Raw genomic sequence first — 24,867 nt, forward strand, 5'->3', positions numbered from 1 at the left:
TGGTAGGCTGCAGTCCATGGGGTCGCTAAGAGTCAGACACGACTGAGCGACTTCACTTTCACTTTTCACTTTAATGCATTGGAGAGGGAAATGGCAACCCACTCCAGTGTTCTTGCCTGGAGAATCCCAGGGACGGCGGAGCCTGGTGGGCTGCCGTCTATGGGGTCGCACAGAGTCGGACACGACTGAAGTGACTTAGCATAGAATAGCATGTACAACATGACTTCCCTAGTGATTCAGACGGTAAAGCGTCTGCCAACAATGAGGGAGACCAAGGCTCGATCCCTGGGTCGGGAAGATCCCCTAGAGAAGGAAATGGCAACCCACTCCAGTATTCTTGCCTGGAAAATCCCATGGACGGAGGAGCCCGACGGGCTACAGTCCACGGGGTGGCAAAGAGTCGGGTACGACTGAGAGATTTTACTTTCAGTTTCTTTATGAACAAAGTAAGTGCTGAGTATTTGTTGAATTACTAAAATTGTAGACTTAATTCAAATATTCAGTGAACAGCTTGCATAAGATAACTACAATACACCTGTATGAAAAGTCCTTTACTGGCCATTTCTATCTTTTGGGTCTCAGCTCAAATATTTCCTCCTCAAAGTAAGACCGTCCCTGACCACAACATTTAAAGTGCTTCTCCCACCTCCAGTCACTTCTCATCATCTTGTCTTTACAGCTCTGGTAAAGCTCTGAAACTTATTTTCTTTACTCCCACCTCCTGCTCAACACTGTCTTTCGTAAATCTAAGCAGGCGGAGGAAGAACCGGTAAAAGTAAACGGCAGCAGGGACATCAGCATCTCAGTCCTATTTTCTCCTTCAAGGCGGAGGACCGCCCCTGCCATCAAAGAGGCCCGCAGAGGGGACCGCCCCCTTATGGGCGTGGCCTTCAATGTTGTGTAGGCCGCGTGCCGGCCGTGGTCCCAGGGAGGCGAGCAACGTCACACGCACGCAAGCCCTGCCCTTTTCCTTTCTCGCCACAGGCGGAGAAAGGGCGTGGCCAGGCGCGAGGACCCCGCAGCTGGCGGCGCTGCTGCCTGAGTCGCCTCCAGGTGGCTGCTCTAGGTTCCTGGCCGCTCAGGCAGCTCGGAAGGCACTCTGTTTTGGGGTCCTCGCTGCTCTTCCACGTCTCCCGGAAGAGTAGCTGGGCCGTGGCAGGTCCGGGACCGGGTCTACTCAACCTGAGCCCTCTCCCGGTCCGCTGCTGAAGAAGGGCGGCCCGGGAGGGTGATCAGGCCGCGGTGCAGCCGCTGCAGAGCCCTCAGGTGAGGCGGCCGCGGGGGCCTTACGGCCCGATGGGTTCCTTTGGGGCGTTAACGGCCTTAGAGGCGGGGGCGGCAGCCCCTTGGCGGAGACCCTGGTCTCTCTGCCCAGCTAGGGGCTCAAGAAGAGGGAGGGGAGCCCCCCTGGATCTCCACGGAGGTTGCTTGGTGCCCTCCCCTTTCCTGTCTCCGCGACCTCAACCTGGTTTGGCCCGTCTTCCCCCTCCAGAGGCTCAACGAAGTGGGTGGGAAGCAAAGTTGGGGGTCTGGACTCGCCTACCTGAGATCCCGACAACAGACTCAAGGGGACCGACCAGCTGACCCCCAGCCTCCCTTCCTCCGTGTTGACACCTGGCCGCCGAGCAGGCCCTGCCCCCGCAGTCGGCCGACCAGTCCCCGTCCCACGCCCTCGCCCTGTTTCTTCACCTCGGTGTGAGCCGTTTATTTACTGGGCAGAATGACCTCAGAATTCTACCTCGGAAGTCTGCTCGAGTTTTTGTCTTGTCCATGGAGGAAATGCCCAGGGCCCGTCTTAACCTTTAATTGGGTAGTCAGTCCTAAGGCACAGGCTTTTGTTTGAAAGTCCTTTTAAACTTTAAGATGGGAGGCAAGATGGAAGAAATTAAGTATGTTTTGATCGCCTTATTAGGAGAGATAATTTGCCCCCTAATTACCACCAGTGTTTACTTGGGAATAATAAATACTTTGTAGGGGGGTTTGTATGTTTGGGAGCATGTCACTTCCATTTTCATTTGATTTACATAAACTCTGTGAAATACACAGTCATGTAATCATCCCATTTTGTAAGGAACAGGTTTAGGGGGTCAGTTTCTTCTTGAGGTTATTCAGGTACTGGTAGGCTAGATTGAGAAGGCAGGGGTTAAAAGTGGGTTTGGCTGACTTAGATTTGCCTGTCTGAGCTGCTGTCTAAACTCTGGGATCTTTCTAAACCTTCCCCCCACCTTTTTTTTAATGGAAAAAAAAGGGGGGTACTGCTACTTAACACAGAATGTGGTTGTGAAAATTATGTGTGCTAAAGATAATGTTTGCAGGGCATCTAACAAAAATTAATTCCATTCAGCAGTATTTATGGTGCCTACGGTATGCAGAGAATTCACTGGTGAGCAAAAGACATGGCCTTTACCCACTGTCTTCCTCTCCTTCCCCAAGAGGGAGAGATAGGGGGAAAATACATATAAAACATGAAGGGCTGTCAGGGAAGAGAATGGTGTGTGTACAGACAATGATAGAACCTAATTTAGATGGAAAGAAAGAGCTGGTTTTGAAGCAGATGACATTTGGATGAAGACCAAGAACAAAAGAGTTAATTGTGAAAGAATGCCAGCACCGCAGGCGAAAGAAACAGCGTGCACACTCAAGAAATGGTTGTTGACTTTTTTATATACTACTCTCCTGTCATGGAAGCTAGTTATTTCATTATTTTGATTCATTGCGGCACTGGATAAGTACCCAAGTATATGTATCAACATGAATGGCTATGCTATCATCTTGTTTTATTTGGAACTTAGCCTAATGTGCTGTGGTAGGTACAGAGAACCCAAATTATTGGAGGTGTGTTTTAAATGTGTATATGCACACCTCAATTATCCATGATAGTGTTGCAGTTTAACACTGAAGTAGGTTTTGTATTAATCAGAAGTTTCCTCAAGTTTTAGCACTTTACGACAAACTTCAGAAAATTATTTTTATTTGGTTGTCCAGGAATTTTGCCATATTATTTGACATTCAGTGGCTTTTTTACATCAAGATTTATACATCGTTGAAATAGGAGTGATGGTAGTCGAGGTAGTTGTAATTATAGTAAGAACAACTACTAACATGAGCACCTACTATGTGCTCAGCATTTTCAAAATGTTTTTGGTGTATTGTTTCATCTGAAAACCATCCAACAGTATAAGTACACTTGTTTTCCTCATTTTCTAGGTGAAGCGTTTCGGTTGAATAGTTTGCTTGAAGTTACGTAGTGAGAAACAGGTTAGGCTTTCCAACCCAGGAGTGTCTTGACTCCAGAGGCTGGTCTTAACCACTGTGTTCTGCTGCTCAGCCACACTGATCCTTTTACGTCCTTTTTACAGGTTCACCAACAGGATTATTCTGCTCCCATCATGTCCTGGTTTGCTGATCTAGCTGGAAGGGCAGAAGATCTTTTAAACAGAGTTGATCAAGGGGCTGCAACAGCTCTCAGTAGAAAAGAGAACACCAGCAACATCATTTATAGCAAAAATACTGACTATTCTGAACTTCACCAGCAAAATACGGACTTGACTTACCAGACGGGATCTAAAAGCACTTACATTTCCTCAGCAGCTGATAACATTAGAAATCAAAAAGCCACCATCTTAGCTGGGACTGCAAATGTAAAAGTAGGATCTAGGACTTTGGGGGACACCTCCCCTCCTGTTGAAAATGCATCTGCTCCTAGGCCTTCATCCCAATTTGTTCGAAGAAAAAAGTCAGAACCTGATGATGAGCTGCTGTTTGATTTTCTTAATAGTTCCCAGAAGGAGCCTACCGGGAAAGTGGAAATCAAAAAAGAAAGGGCCAAAACCCCTGTCTTGCAGAGTTCTCGGACATCCAGCGTCAGTTCTGTGAACACCAGTGTAACCACCGTCAAAGCCGTTGAAGAAAATCCTGCTGGGAGCCAAAGCCACGGTAGTTAATCAGGCCTCTGTTTGTTTTAGAGTTAACCAAACTGGATGTGTTATCATAGCCTAAAATGTAGTGGCAGCATTTGTCATCATCTGGGAGGATGACAGGGGAGGCACCTGTTACCTCCCTGTTGGTAGAAGGGCAGGCTCTCTGAAATGTGTGGATGAACAAGGGAGACAGCATGGAACACTGTTAGTCAATATACGGTTATAGGAGGGACTTTGGAATGTTGTCTGTGGGTAACTTTACCCAGAAAATTTTGAAATCTGGGAGAAAACATATAATTTTGGATTTGGAAATGTCTCTAATTCATTTCTCTTTGTCATTTGTATTATAAAAATGACAGGAGGCTGTATTTCACTTAGATTCTGGATTGTGAGTTTTTTGGTGTGTTTTTCCCCCTGCCTTCCCTGAAAAGTAAAGCGTGAACTTTGATCCAAGTTGGAGAGTTGAAGGCATTGACCTAGTAGTGAACTAAAAACTCAGAATTCTGGTTTTCAGTTGTTTCATTTGCTGTGAAATTACCTCAAAATGTACACCTTCTCACCTGCAGAAATGATATTTACATGATGATTTGGCTAATTTGTATAGCTAGGAGACATTTTAAAACAACAATGAACATGATAAGTTCTTGCAGGGATTTTTTATAGAACTGATAATTCATGGTAGCTTCTTGTGTTCCTAAATGTTAAAGCCTCTTACACAGTATTGGGCTTCCCTTGTAGCTCAGTTGGTAAAGAATCTGCCTGCAATGCAGGAAATCTGGGTTTGACTCCTGGGTCAGGAAGATCCCTTGGAGAAGGAAATGGCAACCCACTCCAGTATTCTTGCCTGGAGAATCCTATGGACAGAGGAGCCTGGCAGTCTGCAGTCCGTGGGGTTGCAAGACTTGGATACAACTTAGCAACTAAACCACTACCACATAGTCTTGGCTCTTAGTGAACAAAATGTTTCTTGTATTTCAAGACAAAAAAGTGGTAAAGAGATGGGTTTGGGGCTTTCAAGACAGACACATGCACTGGCAGTTGGTTTAAGTACAGTTCCAGTTCCAGTTCAGTCGCTCAGTCGTGTCCAACTCTTTGCAACCCCATGAATCGCAGCACGCCATGCCTCCCTGTCCTTCACCAACTCCTGGAGTTCACTCAAACTCATGTCCATTGAGTCAGTGATGCCATCCAGCCATCTCATCCTCTGTCGTCTCCTTCTCCTCCTGCCCCCAGTCCCTCCCAACACCAGGGTCTTTTCCAGTGAGTCAACTCTTTGAATGAGATGGCCAAAGTACTGGAGTTTCAGCTTTAGCATCATTCCTTCCAAAGAAATCCCAGGGCTGATCTCCTTCAGAATGGACTGGTTGGATCTCCTTGCAGTCCAAGGGACTCTCAAGAGTCTTCTCCAACACCACAGTTCAAAAGCATCAATTCTTTGGTGCTCAGCTTTCTTCACAGTCCAACTCTCACATCCATACATGACCACTGGAAAAACCATAGCCTTGATTAGACGGACCTTTGTTGGCAGATTTAAGTACAAGCAGTCCTAAATTTCTTCTCAACTATTTTTTGAATAATTTTACAAATGCTTATTGAGACCCTAATGGGCCAGGATACAGAATTGAATGGGTTATAGTTTATTAGATGAGATGCACTTTTACACAGATAATCTACATGTAGTGTAGTAAATGCATCAGTTGAGATATGGTCCGAGTATTGTGGAAGCATTATCTTTTTTCTTATTGCTTCAGAGATACTCTTTATATATGAAGGTATATGACAGTTCTTTCTCCTCCAGTTTTATTGTATGTTTTTCCTCTTTCTATGTCTCAGTGAATACAAGTTCTTGATACAGGCTATTCTTGAGACTTTTGTACTTCCATATGCATCTTAGAACTTGCCAAGTTCCACAAAAATTCTGTGGTCTTTTTATTGAGAGTCCATTGCTTCTACATAGATAGTTTGGTGAGAATCAGCATTTTTACAATGTAGAATCTTCTATTAACATGGTATAATTATTTTTTAGATGTCTTTGATTAAGGTTTTGTTTCTTCCATAAAGGTCTTGCATACTTTTGTTAGTTTTATTCCTGAGTAGTTTATATTTTTTAAAACTCTTATAAATAGTATGCTTTAAAATTTTTTACTTTCTGTTGGTTGCTATATATCGGTTTATGTAAATATGCATACGTGCATGCACTCATACACAGCAACCTAGACACCTCTTAGGCTTCATATTTTTCTGTACATTCATTTAAATTTTCAGCAACACAATAATATCATCTGTGGATAATGACTTTTCTGCTTAACCATTTTATCTTTTTTAAAAATCTTTTTCTTGCCTTATTATATTGGTGAGTACTTGAAAACCAATTGTGTGTCTTGTTCCTTGTCTTAAAAAGAATGCTTTCACTGTTTCAGTCTGTGTTAAGTTTTTCTTAGGTACTTTTTATCAGGTCAAGGATGTCTTTCTGTATTTCTAGTTTGAGTTTTTATGTTGAATTTTAGCAGTTTTTCCTGTAAGTATTGAGATATCATAATCTTTCTCCTTAATACTGATATGGTATACAGATCAGTTGGTTTATTTTATTTAAACCTAAAACCAAACTTAACTTTCAGTAAATGTTTGCTGAAACTCACTAGTGAAACCATTAGGGTCTGGGCTATTCTTAGTGAAAGATTTAATTTTTGATTCAAGTGATTTTCCATTTCTTTTTAAATCTGTTTTTTGGTAAGTTACATTTTTTTTCCTAAGAATTTGTCTATTTCATATACTTTGAGGAGGATTATATTTATTTAATTTTAGGAAAATAATGTGGTCACAGCTGAAATTTTAACTCAGACACTAATCATTTATAGTAACCTTGCAGAAATCAAAGCTTGATCACAAATACTACCTGAGGAATACCAATATCTGGTACTGTACTAAATGCTTATTTTTTTTAAACAGTGCTAATGAAGTATAACTGATATACAATAAATTACACACTTTTAAAGTGTACAGTTTGATAGGTTTCAGCATCATGTAGATTTAAAAATGTACTGACAATGTAGTTTATACTGTTTCTCTCAGAAAATCATTTTTTATCATGTCAAGCCCCTCTAGTATGTTTCTTTTCTGTTCTGTTAATTTCTGGTCTTTATTATTAATTTCTGCTTTCTTTAGGTTTATTTTGCTGTTTAATTCTTATGATGGGTGCATAACTCATTAATTCCTTTTTTTCATTTTTAATGTAAATATTTAAGGCTATAAGTGACCTTCTAAATACTGCTTTAGATATATCTTATAAGGCTTGGATATATACTTTATTTCTTTTTAAAATCTTATAAAATTGAAAGTAATTTTTAAAACTCATATTTTATTCATTAAAAATATCTTTATTTTGGAGATTTCAAATATATCAAAGTAGAGATTGATCATTCCTCTCCACCCCCATACAACAGTTTATCCCACGATGATAATCAATAGCTTGTAGCCATTCTGGTTTAATTTATACCCTCTCATTTTCAATCTCTTTCTTTACCTCTACCCTCCACAGAATTATTTTGAAGTAAATCACAGATCTCATATCATTTCTTCTATAAATATTTTATTAACTCTAAAAATATAAGTTTTAAAATCATTCACACCATTATCACCATAAAAATATAATAATTCCTTGTATGTGGGTTAGTCGCTCAGTCGTGTCTGACTCTTTGTAACCCCATGGACTGTAGCCCACCAGGCTCCTCTGTCCATGAAATACTCCAGGCAAGAATACTGGAGTGGGTTGCCATTTTCTTCTCCAGGGGATCTTCCTGACCCAGGGATAGAATCCGGGTCTCCTGCATTGCAGGTGGATTCTTTATCATCTTAGCTACCAGGGAAGCCCCAATAATTCCTTAGTATTCTCTAATACCTAGTCAGTATTCAAGTTTCCTTTGTCTCATCATTTTTACATACGCTGGAATGTGCAAATCTTAGTTGTATTAATATAAATGGCTGTATCTATGGAACTCACACCTTTATTGTGATAAAGAACATTTCCTTTGCTGCAGAGAGTGCCTCATGTCCTTTTCTAGTTAATCTCCCCCCCCCCCCCCCCGATCCTGCAAGCACCCACTGTTACCGTTTCTTTCACCTTAGATTACTTTTTGCCTGTTCTGAAACTTGGTAGGTTTGCCAGCAAAAAGTGAGATCATACAGTTAAGTGTGAATACTTTGTTACCTGACTTCTTTTATTGAACGTGTTAGTGAGCTTCCCTCATGTTATTGAGTATATAAATATTTTTTTATTGTGTGGTATCTTACTCTAGTATGGATACACCATAATTCATCCGCTCATTTTTGGACATTGCAGTAGTTTCCAGGTTTTGGTTTTTGTGAATAAAGGTGGCTGTGAACATTTTTGTCCTTCTCTTTGTGGGAAAATGTTTTTATTTCTCTTCGATAAATACTCAGGAGTGGAATTACTGGGTCAGGTGGTAGGCACATGTTTAATTTAAGAAGAAGCTGGGAAAACTTTTCCCATTTTCCCCAGTCTGTCACTTACACTGCCATCAACAGGCAGAATATGAGTTCCAGTTGGTCCATATCTTCACCAGCATTTTGTGTTGTCTTCTTAATTTTAGCCATCTAGCAGGTGTGTATTGGTTCTTGTTGTGGTTTTAATTTGCATGTCCTTGATCACTAAAGATGTTGAGAAAATTTTTCATTTAGATATGGTTCATTTTTTTAAGCACATACTTAATTTTGGGGGAGCAAGTGAAAAGTGTATTTGCATCATATTTCGTGACAAATTAGAAACAAGATAAATCCAAAACAATGAATACCTGAATTAACGAGTATATCTTTGGGTAAGGCAATGTAGATACCAGTTTGGTGTGTAACAGATTGTCCTGACCTGTTATTACTCACTGCCTTGAAACCCACAGCTCTTCTTTTATTCCTTTCCATTACTTTTCAGTGTTGAAACTTCATCCTTGTTTTCAAAAATGATTCATAGACAAAAAGGAGACCAAAACCGTTTTTACCTAAATCCCAGTGCATAAATTATCTCTGCTTTTCCCTTTCCCAGAACTATATTCTTCTATCTGTTTTTTATCACTATTCATTCATTGTATCCAGACTTTGAGGGTCCTTAGAAATCTAGAGACTGTATGTATGAGAATGAAATTTCATCAGAGGGAAGTCTCTTAAGAATTTAAGTTGATTTTTTATGGTGTTTTAGTGTAGCAGTTAACTTGAACCAGAAGATGTTCTACCACAGTAAGCTACGAATGCATATGTGAGGAGTGTTCCAATGTTACAGAGATGTATTTGCTTTCTTACAGCAGCCTCTCAGGATTCAGATTCTGGCCATGAAGCCCACGAAGACTCTTCAAAGGAAAATGTATTATCAAGTGCTGCCTGTACTGACCCCAACCCAGTGCCTAACGATGATGGCAGATCACATGAACTGTCTAACCTTCGCCTGGAGAACCAACTGTTGAGAAATGAAGTTCAGAATTTAAATCAAGAAATGGCCTCATTACTTCAAAGGTCCAAGGAAACTCAAGAAGGTAGAGCCTTATCTAAATTATCCAGGGTTAGGAATGTAGCATTTCCAAAAATATAATAAAAACTTGATTGCATTTAAACTGTTAGAAATGTCCTGGATGAGACTTGTAGAATAGTATTTTCATGGAAATAGAGAGCCCAGATTTGGAAATGCTACACGTTATCCGCCTGAAACAGAACACTGGTTTATTTGGTCATCCTTTAGAAACCGTGCATAGGAAGATGTATTAAGACTTGTTAAACTGACTTCAGAAGCTTCACTCTTTCCCAGACTAATTTAGGCATAGAAATATTTCCCAGAGACCCAGCACAGTTTGCTTCTGTATTTAAAACAAAGTGATTTTTTGCTGTCAGGCTTACAATTACAGATGATGTATAGGATGTGGAGATCTATATTGCTTTGGTCTTTCTGCACCACCAGTTTTCTAGGTTCAAAGCACTTTTTTTTTTTTTTTTTGCCACAGTAATGGAAAGAAACAGATTCCTTTCCAGTGTTTATCTTCAGATTTTTTGTTTCTTTTCATCCTACTAGGGTATACATTGGAGAAGGAAATGGCAACCCACTCCAGTGTTCTTGCCTGGAGAATCACAGGGATAGGGGAGCCTGGTGGGCTGCCGTCTATGGGGTCGCACAGAGTTGGACATGACTGAAGCGACTTAGCGGTAGCAGCAGGATAAATATTGTCCACCCTTGATTTGGATTTCCATTCTTTCATATCTATAGCAGAACTCCAAAAATCCACTGACTGTTTTAGTCTTGTGAGCTCTCTACTGTCTACTGTTTGGCTTCCAAATGCTTTACAAAAAAAACATGAGTAGAAAAGCAGCTAACTTCATGCCCCTTTCCAACCAACTAACTGTAATATAAGATATGAGTATTGGCCTTGAAAAATGGAGATCCCTCTTGGAGCAAAAAATTCAAATATATTTGTAAGCTCCTAATTTTGGCAATAGGTACTAAAGGGATTTAAAGGAGAATTTTTGTGTGCTCTGAGAAAGACATGTTTATTTATATGGAGACATTTACTTCTTTCTTCTCATTTCTTTGTTTGTTTGTTTTTTAAATAGAATTAAACAAAGCAAGAGCAAGAGTTGAGAAGTGGAATGTTGACCATTCAAAGACTGATCGAATAACTCGAGAACTTCGAGCCCAAGTCGATGACCTGACTGAAGCGGTGGCTGCAAAGGATTCCCAGCTGGCTGTATTGAAAGTGAGACTCCAGGAAGCTGACCAGCTGCTGAATACTCGCACAGAAGCACTGGAAGCCTTACAGAGTGAAAAATCACGGTAGCTAATTCTATTAATAATGAAAAAATGAGCTGGAATATTTATCAATGCTGCTGCTGCTACTGCTAAGTCACTTCAGTCGTGTCCGACTCTGTGTGACCCCATAGACGGCAGCCCACCAGGCTCCCCCGTCCCTGGGGTTCTCCAGGCAAGAACACTGGAGTGGGTTGCCATTTCCTTCTCCAATGCATGCAAGTGAAAAGTGAAAGTGAAGTCTCTCAGTTGTGTCCGACTCTTAGCGACCCCATGGACTGCAGCCTACCATGCTCCTCTGTCCATGGGGTTTTTCAGGCAAGAGTACTGGAGTGAGGTGCCATTGCCTTCTCCAATTTATCAGTGCACGTAATGATAAACATGGTAGTCATACCATCTTGTGAAATTTTCACTTTGGAAATTTGCGAGAGGGGAAAATGTAGCTTTTGGTTAATGCTGGAAATGTGTGTGATTAAAATTGGATGTGTTATTTGAATCTTGAGATGCACTGTTAGCAAATTCTGAATTTTAAAATATTTGAGGAGCAGTGTCATTAATCTTTTGACATACAATAACACGCACCATGTGCTTGTATTTGGATGCCTAAAAATATAGATTACAGTCCATTAAAAGGGAAAAAGACTTCTCAAAGAATGTTTTAGTCAAAACCATCTTTTTGTGTGTGCTAATTTGCTGATGCTCTAAAAATTATTCTACCTTTTCGCTTGTATACTGTGGAAATAAGTTATTTCAAGTGATGTATTTTCCTTTAGAATAATACAGGATCACAGTGAGGGTAGTAGCCTGCAGAATCAAGCTTTGCAAACTCTTCAGGAGAGACTGCATGAAGCAGATGCCACTCTGAAGAGAGAACAGGAGAGCTACAAACAGATGCAGGTTAGAAGGGGGCAGTGGGGCTCCATTTCCTTTTTTAATATTTATTTTTATTTACTTGTTTATTTGGCTGCACTGGGTCTTAGTTGTGACATGTGAGATGTTTAGATGTGGCATGTGGGATCTAGTTCCATGACTGGGGATCGAACCTGGGCTCCCTGTATTGGGAGTGTAGAGTCTTAGCTGATGGACCACCAGGGAAGTCCCACGGCTATTTTATTATTTGAATGAGGAGGAATCACTTCATACCATTCATAGCACATGTACTATAATAAAATTCTGCTGTGTATTTCAGAAAACTTCGTTTCTGTGACAAAAACTAAGTATTTGGCTATTTATCTTGATCCTTGCTAAGTGTATTTACTTTTACATGTTGAAAATTTAAAACACTTAGTATTCATTAGATGCATACATCTTTTCATTTAATTTGATTGTGCAACAAGCGTTACCATTATTTGATTAAAAGCTAATTTGAGGCATCTCATTTATTCTTTTTATTTAAGCTTTTCTGATTCCAAGTTAATCTGATTCTGTTATTGTAAGAGAAAATTGTACATCATATTTATTTAGAATTATACTCTTAAGTGAATTTTTGCGTCTAGTTTAGTGATTTTTCAGCTCTGACTCAGACAGTAAAGAATTTGCCTGCAATGCAGGTGACCACGGTTTGATCCCTTGTGTTGGGAAGATCCCCTGGAGAAGGAAATGGCAACCCACTCCAGTATTTTTGCCTGGAGAATCCCATGGACAGAGGATCCTGGCAGGCTATAGTCCACGGGGTTACAAAGAGCTGGACATGACTGAGCAACTAACACACACACACAGCTTTTGAAAATAAGGATAAAATATAAATAATTCTCAGAACTAAATTTAGGCTAGTAAGGCACAGACCTTGTGTTCTTTAGAGTGTGCTTTTAAAGTTTCTTATGCTAAAAAAAATTACATTGACTAGTTTAGTAGACAGTTTGAAATAAAGGAAAAACGTTAGCCATGATATTAGAGAAGATGTAGCTGTGTACCTGTGTCTTCCATTTGTTTTCTAATAGACTTTCTAGTTTTCTGTAGACCTTTATTCATTCATCAGTTAGTATCAGATCAGACCTGGTATTCAAGTGATCAGATTCACCTGGGAAACCGATTAAAAAACAGATTTCTAAGCCCAGTCTTGGAAATTTCAATTCAGTTGAGCCCAGGGAAGGCCTTGGTTGGCTGGGTTTTTTTTTTTTTTTTTTTTGGCTGTATTTTTAACAGACTTCCTCATTGATTTTGATGCGTTGCCATGTTTGGGAACCACAACCTTAGAGTTCCAGTACTTCACTTCCTAACAAATGAAGAACTTTTTTTTTTTTTAACCTCCCTATTTCATGGGCTGAGCTAATAAATCCCATAGGATATCTAAATGGATGGTTGTAAACTCTCTCAAAGCAAAATGATAATAAGTATGATATAAAAATTTACCACAGAGTGAGTTTGCTGCACGGCTTAATAAAATGGAAGTGGAACGTCAGAATTTGGCAGAAGCAGTTACGCTGGCAGAAAGAAAACACTCAGATGAGAAGAAGAGAGTGGATGAACTGCAGCAGCAAGTCAAAGTGCTGAAGTCCAGCTTGGACTCCTCTAAGCAAGAATTAGCTGACTACAAGCAAAAAGCTACTCGAATACTCCAGGTGAGCCTGAGACGCACGTGTATGAATGTTGAGGCAGCCCAGTTGACGGAGAGGCTCCCTGAAGCTCTTTGTAGATCTGTGAGCTGCTTTGTTCCTTTTGACTGGGTTGGCTTACTTCAGGTGTCTTGTTCTTCTTAGAAATATTATAAAAAAGTTGAAATGTTTCCTGCTCCCACTACTTTTTTCCTGTTAAGAAAAATACTCATCCTTCCACCACCTAGTTCAGGTCTTCAACCTGTCACCTTAATCCCCATGATGATATCAGTGTTTGTCTTTAACAGTCAATCTATTCTCCCTCGTTGATTCTCTTTTGAATTTTTCAGAGCAATTGGCCTAGGCCTCCTCCCGCTCTCAGATCTCCTCTCCCACCTTTCCACCTTCCCTTTAATTAATTCAAGACTGTAATTTTCAACTTCTCTTTCCTTTGCCTTTCATATCAGAGGGAAGACATGTCCTTTCATTTTTTACCCCCTCTTGGATAATTTTTCTGCCTGTACGTTGATTCCTTCCATCTCATTTAAGCCCATTCTCCATTAAGTATGTCCTGCCTCTTCTCTGTGTCTCTGTCTCTGCTGCCTTCTTCTGGCTCAGCTTGCTCAAGAGCATGTGGTTACTTGGTAGAAGAACAAAGACCAGATCTTGAAACCCTAGTTACCTATGGTGGAAGAAACATCACTTTTGGCCCTTTTGATCACTTTGATCCATTTCTCTGTCCTCCTTTCTTTTAATGCCAAACTTGTCAGAATTAGGGCTTCCCTATTGGCTCAACTGGTAAAGAATCCACCTACAATGCAGGAGACCTGGTTCGATTCCTGGGTTGGGATGATCCACTGGAGAAGGGATAGGCTACCCACTCCAGTATTCTTGGGCTTCCCAGGTGGCTCAGCTGGTATAGAATCTGCCTGCAGTGTGGGAGACCTGGATTCAGTCCCTGTGTTGGGAAGATCCCCTGGAGAAGGGAACAGCTACCCATTCCAGTGTTCTGGCCTGGAGACTTCCATGGACTGTATTTGTATAGTCCCTGGCGTCACAAAGAGTCGGACACGATTGAGTGACTTTCATTCGTCAGGATTAGTGTTCTGTCTCCTCCATTTTAGAACTATTAACTTTAACTCCTTCATGTAATTTCTGTCCCCGCTACATTTCTGAAATTGTCTTCTCATAGTCTTTAATGACCTAAATATTTTCTGTCCTCCTATTAGTTTCCATCCACTTTGATTTTGGTAGAATGTTTTGACCCTGTGCACCCTCCTACCTTCTTGAAAGTTGCCTTGTAATTTTACTTGTATGGCCTCAGCTCTGTCTTCTCTTTACTGCCGTTTCTCTTGGGCGCTCTTCTTTTGTCCTCTTTTGCTATTCTTTCTTTCTTTGCTGTTATTCTTTCTTACCTTGCTTTGTCATATACTCTTGCTTCTATCACTTGATGTGACTTCAGCATGGCTCCAACCCTGACTTCCTACCTGGTTTCTAAATGCCTGCTGTGCTTCTCTACTTGGGATATGGTATTGCAAACCCCAAATCAGCTTTCCCCTCATTCTCCTGTTTTGGTAAATAATATTGCTGTCTTCCTAGAAAGTAAAGCTTGAAACCATAGTGTCATTTTGACTTTAGCCCCTGCCTGCTATTGGCTAGGAACAGCTTTTTTTTTCTACCTCTATGAAATATCATATCTGTCTCCTTCAAACTCTTCTATATAATTATTTGTGTTCAGTTCAGTTCAGTCGCTCAGTCATGTGACTCCTTGCTACCCCATGAATCACAGCATGCCAGGCCTCCCTGTCTATCACCAACTCCTGGAGTTCACTCAAACTCATGTCCATCAAGTTGGTGATGCCATCCAGCCATCTCATCCTCTGTCGTCCCCTTCTCCTCCTGCCCCCAATCCCTCCCAGCATCAGGGTCTTTTCCAATGAATCAACTCTTCGCATCAGGTGGCCAAAGTATTGGAGTTTCAGCTTCAGCATCAGTCCTTCCAATGAACACCCAGGACTGATCTCCTTTAGGATGGACTGGTTGGATCTCCTTGCAGTCCAAGAGACTCTCCAGAGCCTTCTCCAACACCACAGTTCAAAAGCATCAATTCTTCGGCGCTCAGCTTTCTTCACAGTCCAACTCTCACATCCATCCATGACCACTGGAAATACCATAGCCTTGACTAGCCGGACCTTTGTTGGCAAAGTAATATCTGTGCTTTTCATAAATGTAATTTGTTAATTTATTTAAAGGGTTCTTAATTGAGCACTTAACTATTCACTTGCACTGTGATAGGTGCTAAGGATATTGAGCTCAAAAGATGTGTCCTCTTTCTTAAGGGAACATTTGATTTAGTGGGATGACACTGAGGCAATTGATACAATGAAATTATTGATGCAGCATTGTGAGAGCTTGAAGGAAGAAGCCCTTAACAACTGCCTGGAGATGTCAGGGATCACTGGAGATCTGGATGAAGAGAAACTTGAAGGATGAGTAGGGGGACTCGTGATCGGGCAGAGATTTCAGATAGAACAGCCTGTGCCAGAGTAAAGGGGGCCCGAGGGAACATAGTATGTTTAAGGGACTACACCTAGTTCTCTGTTGCTGGAGCAAGAAGTGTTAGAGATCAAGAGACAGGAGGGAAGACTCCGAGACAGCCGATGTCAGATTGTGGAAAACCTTGCATACCAAGCAGAGGAATTCTGATTTTATCCTGTAGGTGATGAGGTGATGAGATGTAGGCGGTGAGAGGTGTTGAGCAGCATGATGAGATTAGGGTGTAAGAACTGTGGCAGCCATGAAGAGGTGAGGGGAGAGCTGACATCTAGGATGGCATGTAGGATGGTTCCAGGTTTCTGGTTTGAGTGTTCCCCTGAACTCCCAAAGGGAAAACGGGAAGGACAGCAGGGCAGGGTTGAAGATGATGATAAATTATGGTGAGTTTGCAAAGCTGATGTGGCACTGAGGTGGCAGTATCAAGAAGGCCATCAGAAATGCAGGTCTGGAGCTCAGTAAAGAGGCCTGCTTGTTAGCCACATGGAGGTACGGAGATACAGACCTAATCCTGTTTGTTATAGAAAATTTGAAAAATGCAGAAGAGCTTGCAGACATCACCTGTAATTCTACCACATAAAAAGGAGAAACTATTTTTGATGGAAGAGAGTTAATATTAATATTTAAGGTGAAGGAGCCAATGGTCCTTGCTTTACTGGCCTTAGATTACAGCACTTTTTCAACTAGTCTTCCCACCTCAAATCTCTTCTTCCAACTCATCCTTATACTAGGGATCAGCAAACTTTTTCTGTAAAGGGTGAAATAGTACATATTGTAGATTTTGAGGGCTGAATGTGGTTTCTGTCACATGTTCTTTGTCTTTACTTTTTTATAATCCTTTGAAAATGTAAAAATCATCCTTAGCTTAGTGGGCTGTACAAAGAAAGGTCACAGGCCAGACCCTGGCCCATCAACCATAGTTTGTGAACTGCTGCCTTAAACCACTCCCAGATGTGCCCTCCTCAAACGCAGCTCCGGTCATAGCACTTCCTTATCCACTTTCTGGCAGTTGGTTTCAGACTCCAAATAAAATTCAAACATTTTAGCCTGTCACCTGAAGGCCCCCCAAAACTGGTCCTAACGTGCTATCTCACCACATCTCAGAATACTTTCAGGCTCTCAGGCTTTTGGGTTTTTATGCTTTGTCCTCTGTTCTCTGTACACCTTTTAAAATCTTAGCCTTTTTCCAGGACCAGTATAAGAGCTGTCTTTTGAGTAAATGCTTCTCTTCCCCAGAAGTGGTTTTTCCTGCTCAGAACTCCACAAGTAATCTTCCTCCATCCAGCCTTCTCGCAGCTTGTGTTTACTGCCTTCTGTTGGATATTTGCCACTTCTCTTTTATTAAGGCAAAGGGTACTATCTGGAGTGAGAGACATTATTTTTATCACACAGAACACTTAGCATAGTGCCAGACCCACTGTAGATGCTCCATAAATGTTTGTTGAGTGGAATATAATGGGAGGGGAAAAAGCATAAGAAAGAATGAAGAGAAAGTTTGAGAATACTCTTGCTAATAAGTTTTCGACAGTGACGTGGTCCTGGGGACTACAGTCTAAGAACACTATACAGCAAGGCTCTGTTTCGTTTTTATCCCTATGGATTTAACATTCTGTGGACTTTCTCTGATGGAGAATATAATTGAAATATTCCCATCGTGGTTTAATTGGTGTGTGGTAGATGATATTCAGTGTACAAGCTAATCTCTGCTTTGCTTACTCTTTTTTTTTTTTTCTATGACAGTCTAAAGAAAAACTGATTAACAGCTTAAAGGAAGGATCTGGTTTTGAAGGCCTAGATAGCAGTACTGCTAACAGCGTGGAACTAGAGGAACTTCGGCACGAGAAGGAGACGCAGAGGGAGGAAATACAGAAACTGATGGGCCAGATACACCAGCTGAGATCCGAGTTACAGGTGAGAGTCATCACAGCGCAGCTTCACCAACAGCCGTTTACCCCAGGTGTTAGTGGTGTGAGAGGGGACGGTTCTGTATCTGGGGGGAAGGGATTAGTGACACGTGAAACTGCGGGGATATTAGTTACCTGATAGAAGTACCTGAATCTAAAGCAGCAGGCTTCTTGTCCATTGATCGACTTACAGCTATAGGAATAAGAAACATAGGTAACCCGACTCATTCATTCAACAAATACCAAGTATTTGCCGTGTGCCATGCATCTTCTAGGCTCAGAGTTACACAGGGAACCAGACAGAATGTTTATTTTATGGATCTAACATCCTAGTAGTTAACAAAGTAGATTTGGGTTTACTTCTAAAACAAGGATGTTTTCTAATATTAGAATGGGCTTAGGGATGATCTTTTATAGTTTCATGCATTTTCTTATAATTTACTGTTTGTGTGTAATTAATATATTTAAAGGTAAAATTAGGCCACTTATTTATCTTAAACAAGGGTCTTTGACATAGGAGGGGCCTCTGAGGATGAGAAAGAAAAAGTATGGGATAATGAGCCTTCTGTTTTTAAAAAAAAAAGAAAAAATCTGTCTGCCAAGAGTGTTTATCATGCATCAACTTAGGAAATTATTGATTTTTTAAGATGTACATGAACAACAGTGAAAAGTGTGGAAGTGGTAAGAATGGGCTGGCTTGTCTCGGGTATAAGCTTGACTGTCCTATCTAGACGCAGATCCTGTATCCCGGCTTTAGCACTTAATAGACCTGTTACCTCGGAGAAGGCAATGGCACCCCACTCCAGTACTCTTGCCTGGAAGATCCCATGGATGGAGGAGCCTGGTGGGCTGCAGTCCATGGGGTCGCTAAGAGTCGGACACGACTGAAGCGACTTAGCAGCAGCAGCCCTGTTGCCTTGTAGCACTACCACCTCTCACTGAGCCGTAGTTTTCTCCTCTGTAAAGTGCAGATGAGAACAAGGTTCAAGGGGGAGCCTGTGTATAAAGGGCCTTGCGTTGATCCTGACACGTAACAGGCTCAGTAAATAGTAGCTGCTGTTATTTATGAGTTTTTTTCTTATTATCCTTTAAACTGTAGGATTTTTTTTCTATAAATAATTTTGAATTCCAAAGACTTCAGTCCCATGAATTTGAAATTGAATAAACACTAAACTTTTGGATATTTTCACGTATATTTTTCATATACTCCATGTTTTTTGGTGAGATGGAAAATATGATTTGTTTTAATATCTCATCCCTACCCCAGCATCACTGATGACATTGACACATCTCTACCCTTTCTCAAGAAGTTTATGAAAGTGATAATAAGGGCCATAGCATTGGGCCTGGCAAAATGGAAGAACTGTTGGTAATACAGTAGTTGTCATTTGCTGAGCACTTAAAGTGCCACGCTCTGCACTAAGCACTCGACATATCTCCTTGCATTTCTTCCTTCTTTTAACCCCTTGAAGGAGATGATGGATTCTCATTCTACAGTCAAGAAACCTAGGCGTGGAGAAGGAAAGTAACTTGCTGTGACTCGTAAGGTGGCAGAGCCAGGATTAGAACCCTGGTCTCTCTCATGCCCGACTCTGTACCTTTAACCACACTGCCCACCTCTTGAGAATTCGTCTGATTTAGTCAAACTGATAACAAAAATTAGCCTACTTTCTACAACCCCAGAAATGGTAAGGAAAAATAATTTAACTTATTGCTGTTTGCCGCTACGTCCACACAGTTGTGTGAAAGAGTATTTTACGTTGATTATCTGGGAGGATCAGTAATCTATCAGTTCCTTTCACATGATCTGTGAAGTGCAGAGTTTGTGGAGATGAGCATGTATACACAGTGTACCAAAAAATAAAAAGCAAAATTGAGATGCCAGCTTTTGTCTCATGTAGTACTGTATGAATGGACTCAGGCTTACCCCATAGAGGAAGAATACAGAAACCTAAAGCAGGGTTCTTTGCTGCTAGTGGATTTTGCAGACAGTCTAGAAGGTGGTTTTGTAATTTGAAGAAGTGAGAATAGTGACACCAAAGGAGGAAGTTAGAAATATGGGAAGATGTAAAAACAGAGAATAATAATACAGCTAAAAGAAAAAAAAAATAATATGCTAATCTCATGATATGAGGGAAGAAGTTATATTTTTACTGTGTGTTGATTTTTGATACCCACACATGTACAGAAACTAATGATAATCTACAGTTTTAGGGACTAAGGCAGTGAAGTCCTTCTTGATGTCGTATTTCTATTTCTCTTGAAATTGTTAGCTTTTGAACAGAGGGAGCTCTCCCAGTGAGCCACAGTCTGCTCGTGCCCATTAAAGCGAACGGTTTCTGCCGCAGCGTCCTGTTCATTCCTCTCACCGTTTGCCGTGGTACATGAGGGTCAGCTTGTGGGCTCCTTCTAGGCTGTGTTTGTCTCATTCATCTTCATCCCTCCAGTGCCTGCTGAGTCCCGTTTAAGGCACATAATGACCACTCAGTAAATACTGAGCCAAACAGTTCATTATTATTTTCACATGTAATGCTCATCTTTTTAGGATATTGAGGCTCAGCAGGTGAGTGAAGCAGAATCAGCAAGAGAACAATTACAGGATCTGCAAGACCAAATAGCCGGGCAGAGAGCAGCTAAACAAGAACTAGAGGCGGAATTGGACCGACAGAAGCAGGTACGGATTTTTGATTGAGGATTCCCAAGGAAGACTGTTCACCAGCAGTCATATGAGGTGATTTCTAGTAAAGCAGCTTACTGAAACTCTTAAATCTTCAGCTCAGAGGTCCCTCCGACCTTATTACTACCCCATCCTCCTCATTGTTTGTTTTAACAGATGAAACTTAGAGACATAGAATGACTTTGAGATTTGCCTAATACCATACAGCTAATTGGAGAACAGAATCCAGGGTTCCTGTCCCAGAGTCCAAAATTCTTTCTACTGCCCTGTCTATATTTTATTGTATCTTCTTGTCAGAGTATGTATGTTAGAACACTTAAGGACAGCAGTTGATTTTCATATTTTATCACATTTTTTCTTTCTAGAAGCAATAAAATTTTATTTACTAGAAATAGAAATACGACATTAGTGCCATATAGACTGCTCTTGCTGTTTGAGAAAAAAATGCTTGTCACAGGCTGTTTTTACAAATCATGCTTAAAATTATATTTCATTATTCAATTAACAATTGTCTGCTCTCCAAGCCAAATTATATTACTTTAATGTACTTATATGATAGTTTCAGTATTAACAGAATTAAACATGTTTATAGCCACATTTTCACAATAATAATCTATATTTAATATTCATAACATTTATAGTTTACTGAGTAACATCATTATTATAGGTACTTAGTATACATTATCTTATTTCATCTTCACAATGAAATTACTATGCTTTTCATTTTACAAAAGGGAAAGCTGTTTGTATATTTCTCAAGGCATCACTTATAACATTTCCAGCTTTGCCTATTTATATTCCTTTTAAGAATTGTTTCATTAGGATTTATCATTTCTGAAACTGGTTCTATTCTTAAAGATGTGTTTGTTTTTATTATGAAAGTGATTGTTTCCTGAGTAGTAAGAGAAAAATTCACTGAGTAACAATCTGTAGGGTACATCATAGACTGTCTTAGATAATTTAGTTATAGAATTAGCTGTCCTTCCAGAAATTGAGTTTTAATTTACTTAAGTCTATATTAAAAGGCAAGAATTTGATGTTCTTGATGTTTAGTGGGATAACTTTCATTTTACTGTGACGGATGGTTTTACCACTCCACTAGACGTGCCCTTTTCTAAGACGAGGGAGTTAAGTAGAGGAAAGTGAAACTGAATGTAGCTCTAGGCTGTTTATTTAGTAATCAGATGTTCCGGATGGGAAGTACTTAATCTTGGGATCAAATAGTCCTTAAAGTAATTTAAGTACTTTCAGCCTTAAATTTTGTGCTAGCCTAGACCTTAAAAGAAACCAGCAAACCTTCTTGTAAATTGCAATTCCCCTACCTAAATACCTTCCTCATTTTTTCTTCTACTTATCTCAGTTTTTTCAACCTGTGCAGTGAGCAGGCTGAGCCCATATCACGTGTGCTTCTTCATTCAGCTCCCTTTGCTTTGTCTGCAGTTAAGTAAGTAATGCTTCTGAAGGTGCCTAGTTAACGATTTCCTTTCTTCCCTATCATCGCTTTACTCTTTAATTCTGACCTGACTCTTACTGATTGTGTCCATTGTACAAACTAGTTTGATGCAGTTGTTAGTAAATTTGGAGGTATTTCTTTTTTTCCCCCTCTCGTTGTTTCATCAGTGATGGAATAAAACAGTTGCAGGATCAGATCAGATCAGATCAGTCTGTCAGTCGTGTCCGACTCTTTGCAACCCCATGAATCGCAGCACCCCAGGCCTCCCTGTCCATCACCAACTCCCAGAGTTCACTCAGACTCACGTTCATCGAGTCAGTGATGCCATCCAGCCATCTCATCCTCTGTCGTCCCCTTCTCCTCCTGCCCCCAATCCCTCCCAGCATCAGTCTTTTCCAATGAGTCAACTCTTGGCATGAGGTGGCCAAAGTACTGGAGTTTCAGCTTTAGCATCATTCCTTCCAAAGAAATCCCAGGGCTGATCTCCTTCAGAATGGACTGGTTGGATCTCCTTGCAGTCCAAGGGACTCTCAAGAGTCTTCTCCAACACCACAGTTCAAAAGCATCAATTCTTCGGCACTCAGCCTTCTTCACAGTCCAACTCTCACATCCATACATGACCACAGGAAAAACCATAGCCTTGACTAGACGGACCTTTGTTGGCAAAGTAATGTCTCTGCTTTTGAATATGCTATCTAGGTTGGTCATAACTTTCCTTCCAAGGAGTAAGTGTCTTTTAATTTCATGGCTGCAGTCACCATCTGCAGTGATTTTGGAGCCCAGAAAAATAAAGTCTGACACTGTTTCCACTGTTTCCCCATTGATTTCCCATGAAGTGGTGGGACCGGATGCCATGATCTTTGTTTTCTGAATGTTGAGCTTTAAACCAACTTTTTCACTCTCCACTTTCACTTTCATCAAGAGGCTTTTTAGTTCCTCTTCACTTTCTGCTATAAGGGTGGTGTCATCTGCATATCTGAGGTTATTGATATTTCTCCTGGCAATCTTAATTCCAGCTTGTGTTTCTTGCAGTCCAGCGTTTCTCATGATGTACTCTGCATATAAGTTAAATAAGCAGGGTGACAATATACAGCCTTGATGTACTCCTTTTCCTATTTGGAACCAGTCTGTTGTTCCATGTCCAGTTCTAACTGTTGCTTCCTGACCTGCATACAGATTTCTCAAGAGGCAGATCAGGTGTTCTGGTATTCCCATCTCTTTCAGAATTTTCTACAGTTTATTGTGATCCACACAGTCAAAGGCTTTGGCATAGTCAATAAAGCAGAAATAGATGTTTTTCTGGAACTCTCTTGCTTTTTCCATGATCCAGCAGATGTTGGCAATTTGATCTCTGGTTCCTCTGCCTTTTCTAAAACCAGCTTGAACATCAGGAAGTTCATGGTTCACATATTGCTGAAGTCTGGCTTGGAGAATTTTGAGCATTACTTTACTAGCATGTGAGATGAGTGCAATTGTGCGGTAGTTTGAGCATTCTTTGGCATTGCCTTTCTTTGGGATTGAAATGAAAACTGACCTTTTCCAGTCCTGTGGCCACTGCTGAGTTTTCCAAATTTGCTGGCATATTGAGTGCAGCACTTTCACAGCATCATCTTTCAGGATTTGGAATAGCTCAACTGGAGTCCCATCACCTCCACTAGCTTTGTGCGTAGTGATGCTTTCTAAGGCCCACTTGACTTCACATTCCAGGATGTCTGGCTCTAGGTCAGTGATCACACCATCGTGATTATCTGGGTCATGAAGATCTTTTTTGTACAGTTCTTCTGTGTATTCTTGCCATCTCTTCTTAATATCTTCTGCTTCTGTTAGGTCCATACCATTTCTGCCCTTTATCGAGCTCATCTTTGCATGAAATGTTCCTTTGGTATCTCTGATTTTCTTGAAGAGATCCCTAGTCTTTCCCATTCTTTTGTTTTCCTCTATTTCTTTGCATTGATCGCTGAAGAAGGCTTTCTTATCTCTTCTTGCTGTTCTTTGGAATTCTGCATTCAGATGTTTATATGTTTCCTTTTCTCCTTTGCTTTTTGCTTCTCTTCTTTTCACAGCTATTTGTAAGGCCTCCCCAGAGAGCCATTTTGCTTTTTTGCATTTCTTTTTTATGGGAATGGTCTTGATCCCTGTCTCCTGTACAATGTCACGAACCTCATTCCATAGTTCATCAGGCACTCTATCTATCAGATCTAGGCCCTTAAATCTATCTCATTTCCACTGTATAATCATAAGGGATTTGATTTCGGTCATACCTGAATGGTCTAGTGGTTTTCCCTACTTTCTTCAATTTAAGTCTGAATTTGGCAATAAGGAGTTCATGGTCTGAGCCACAGTCAGCTCCTGGTCTTGTTTTTGCTGACTGTATAGAGCTTCTCCATCTTTGGCTGCAAAGAATATAATCAATCTGATTTTGGTGTTGACCATCTGGTGATGTCCATGTATAGAGTCTTCTCTTGTGTTGTTGGAAGAGGGTGTTTGTTATGACCAGTGCATTTTCTTGGCAAAACTCTATCAGTCTTTGCCCTGCTTCATTCCATATTCCAAGGCCAAATTTGCCTGTTACTCCAGGTGTTTCTTGACTTCCTACTTTTGCATTCCAGTCCCCTATAATAAAAAGGACATCTTTTTTGGGTGTTAGTTCTAAAAGGTCTTGTAGGTCTTCATAGAACTGTTCAACTTCAGCTTCTTCAGCGTTACTGGTTGGGGCATAGACTTGGATTACTGTAATATTGAATGGTTTGCCTTGGAAACAAACAGAGATCATTCTGTCATTTTTGAGATTGCATCCAAGTACTGCATTTCGGACTCTTTTGTTGACCATGATGGCCACTCCATTTCTTCTGAGGGATTCCTGCCCACAGTAGTAGATATAATGGTTATCTGAGTTAAATTCACCCATTCCAGTGCATTTCAGTTCTCTGATTCCTAGAATGTCGACATTCACTCTTGCCATCTCTTGTTTGACCAATTCCAATTTGCCTTGATTCATGGACCTGACATTCCAGGTTCCTATGCAAT

The 24,867-nt window shown here is 40.7% G+C and overlaps 1 protein-coding gene and 1 long non-coding RNA gene across 4 annotated transcripts in view; one reads left to right on the forward strand and one right to left on the reverse strand.

Annotated features, from left to right (window-relative positions):
* The first annotated feature begins 1,008 nt into the window (after nt 1–1,008).
* The window catches only part of GOLGA5 (golgin A5), a 31,028-nt gene continuing 7,169 nt past the window's right edge, over nt 1,009–24,867 (forward strand). Inside the window, exons 1-8 of one of the 2 annotated variants that reach the window (XM_055555700.1) lie at nt 1,009–1,266; nt 3,360–3,936; nt 9,233–9,460; nt 10,527–10,746; nt 11,493–11,616; nt 13,077–13,280; nt 17,547–17,717; nt 20,256–20,384. In XM_055555700.1, coding sequence (XP_055411675.1) covers nt 3,390–3,936; nt 9,233–9,460; nt 10,527–10,746; nt 11,493–11,616; nt 13,077–13,280; nt 17,547–17,717; nt 20,256–20,384 — 1,623 coding nt within the window. In that variant the 5' untranslated portion in view covers nt 1,009–1,266; nt 3,360–3,389. The remainder of the gene's footprint in view (nt 1,267–3,359; nt 3,937–9,232; nt 9,461–10,526; nt 10,747–11,492; nt 11,617–13,076; nt 13,281–17,546; nt 17,718–20,255; nt 20,385–24,867) is intronic. The other variant, XM_055555701.1, reaches the window with a different exon arrangement.
* LOC129633778 (uncharacterized) lies at nt 17,034–18,604 on the reverse strand. 2 transcript variants are annotated; one of them, XR_008705277.1, is made up of 3 exons: nt 18,487–18,604; nt 17,859–17,903; nt 17,034–17,166 (listed from the first exon to the last, which is right to left on the reverse strand). It is a non-coding gene; the product is annotated as an uncharacterized LOC129633778 (long non-coding RNA). The 2 variants fall into 2 exon arrangements; XR_008705276.1 differs by having other exon boundaries at nt 17,058–17,166; nt 17,846–17,903.

This window comes from Bubalus kerabau, chromosome 19, assembly GCF_029407905.1.
Source record: "Bubalus kerabau isolate K-KA32 ecotype Philippines breed swamp buffalo chromosome 19, PCC_UOA_SB_1v2, whole genome shotgun sequence".
Taxonomy (NCBI): domain Eukaryota; kingdom Metazoa; phylum Chordata; class Mammalia; order Artiodactyla; family Bovidae; genus Bubalus; species Bubalus kerabau.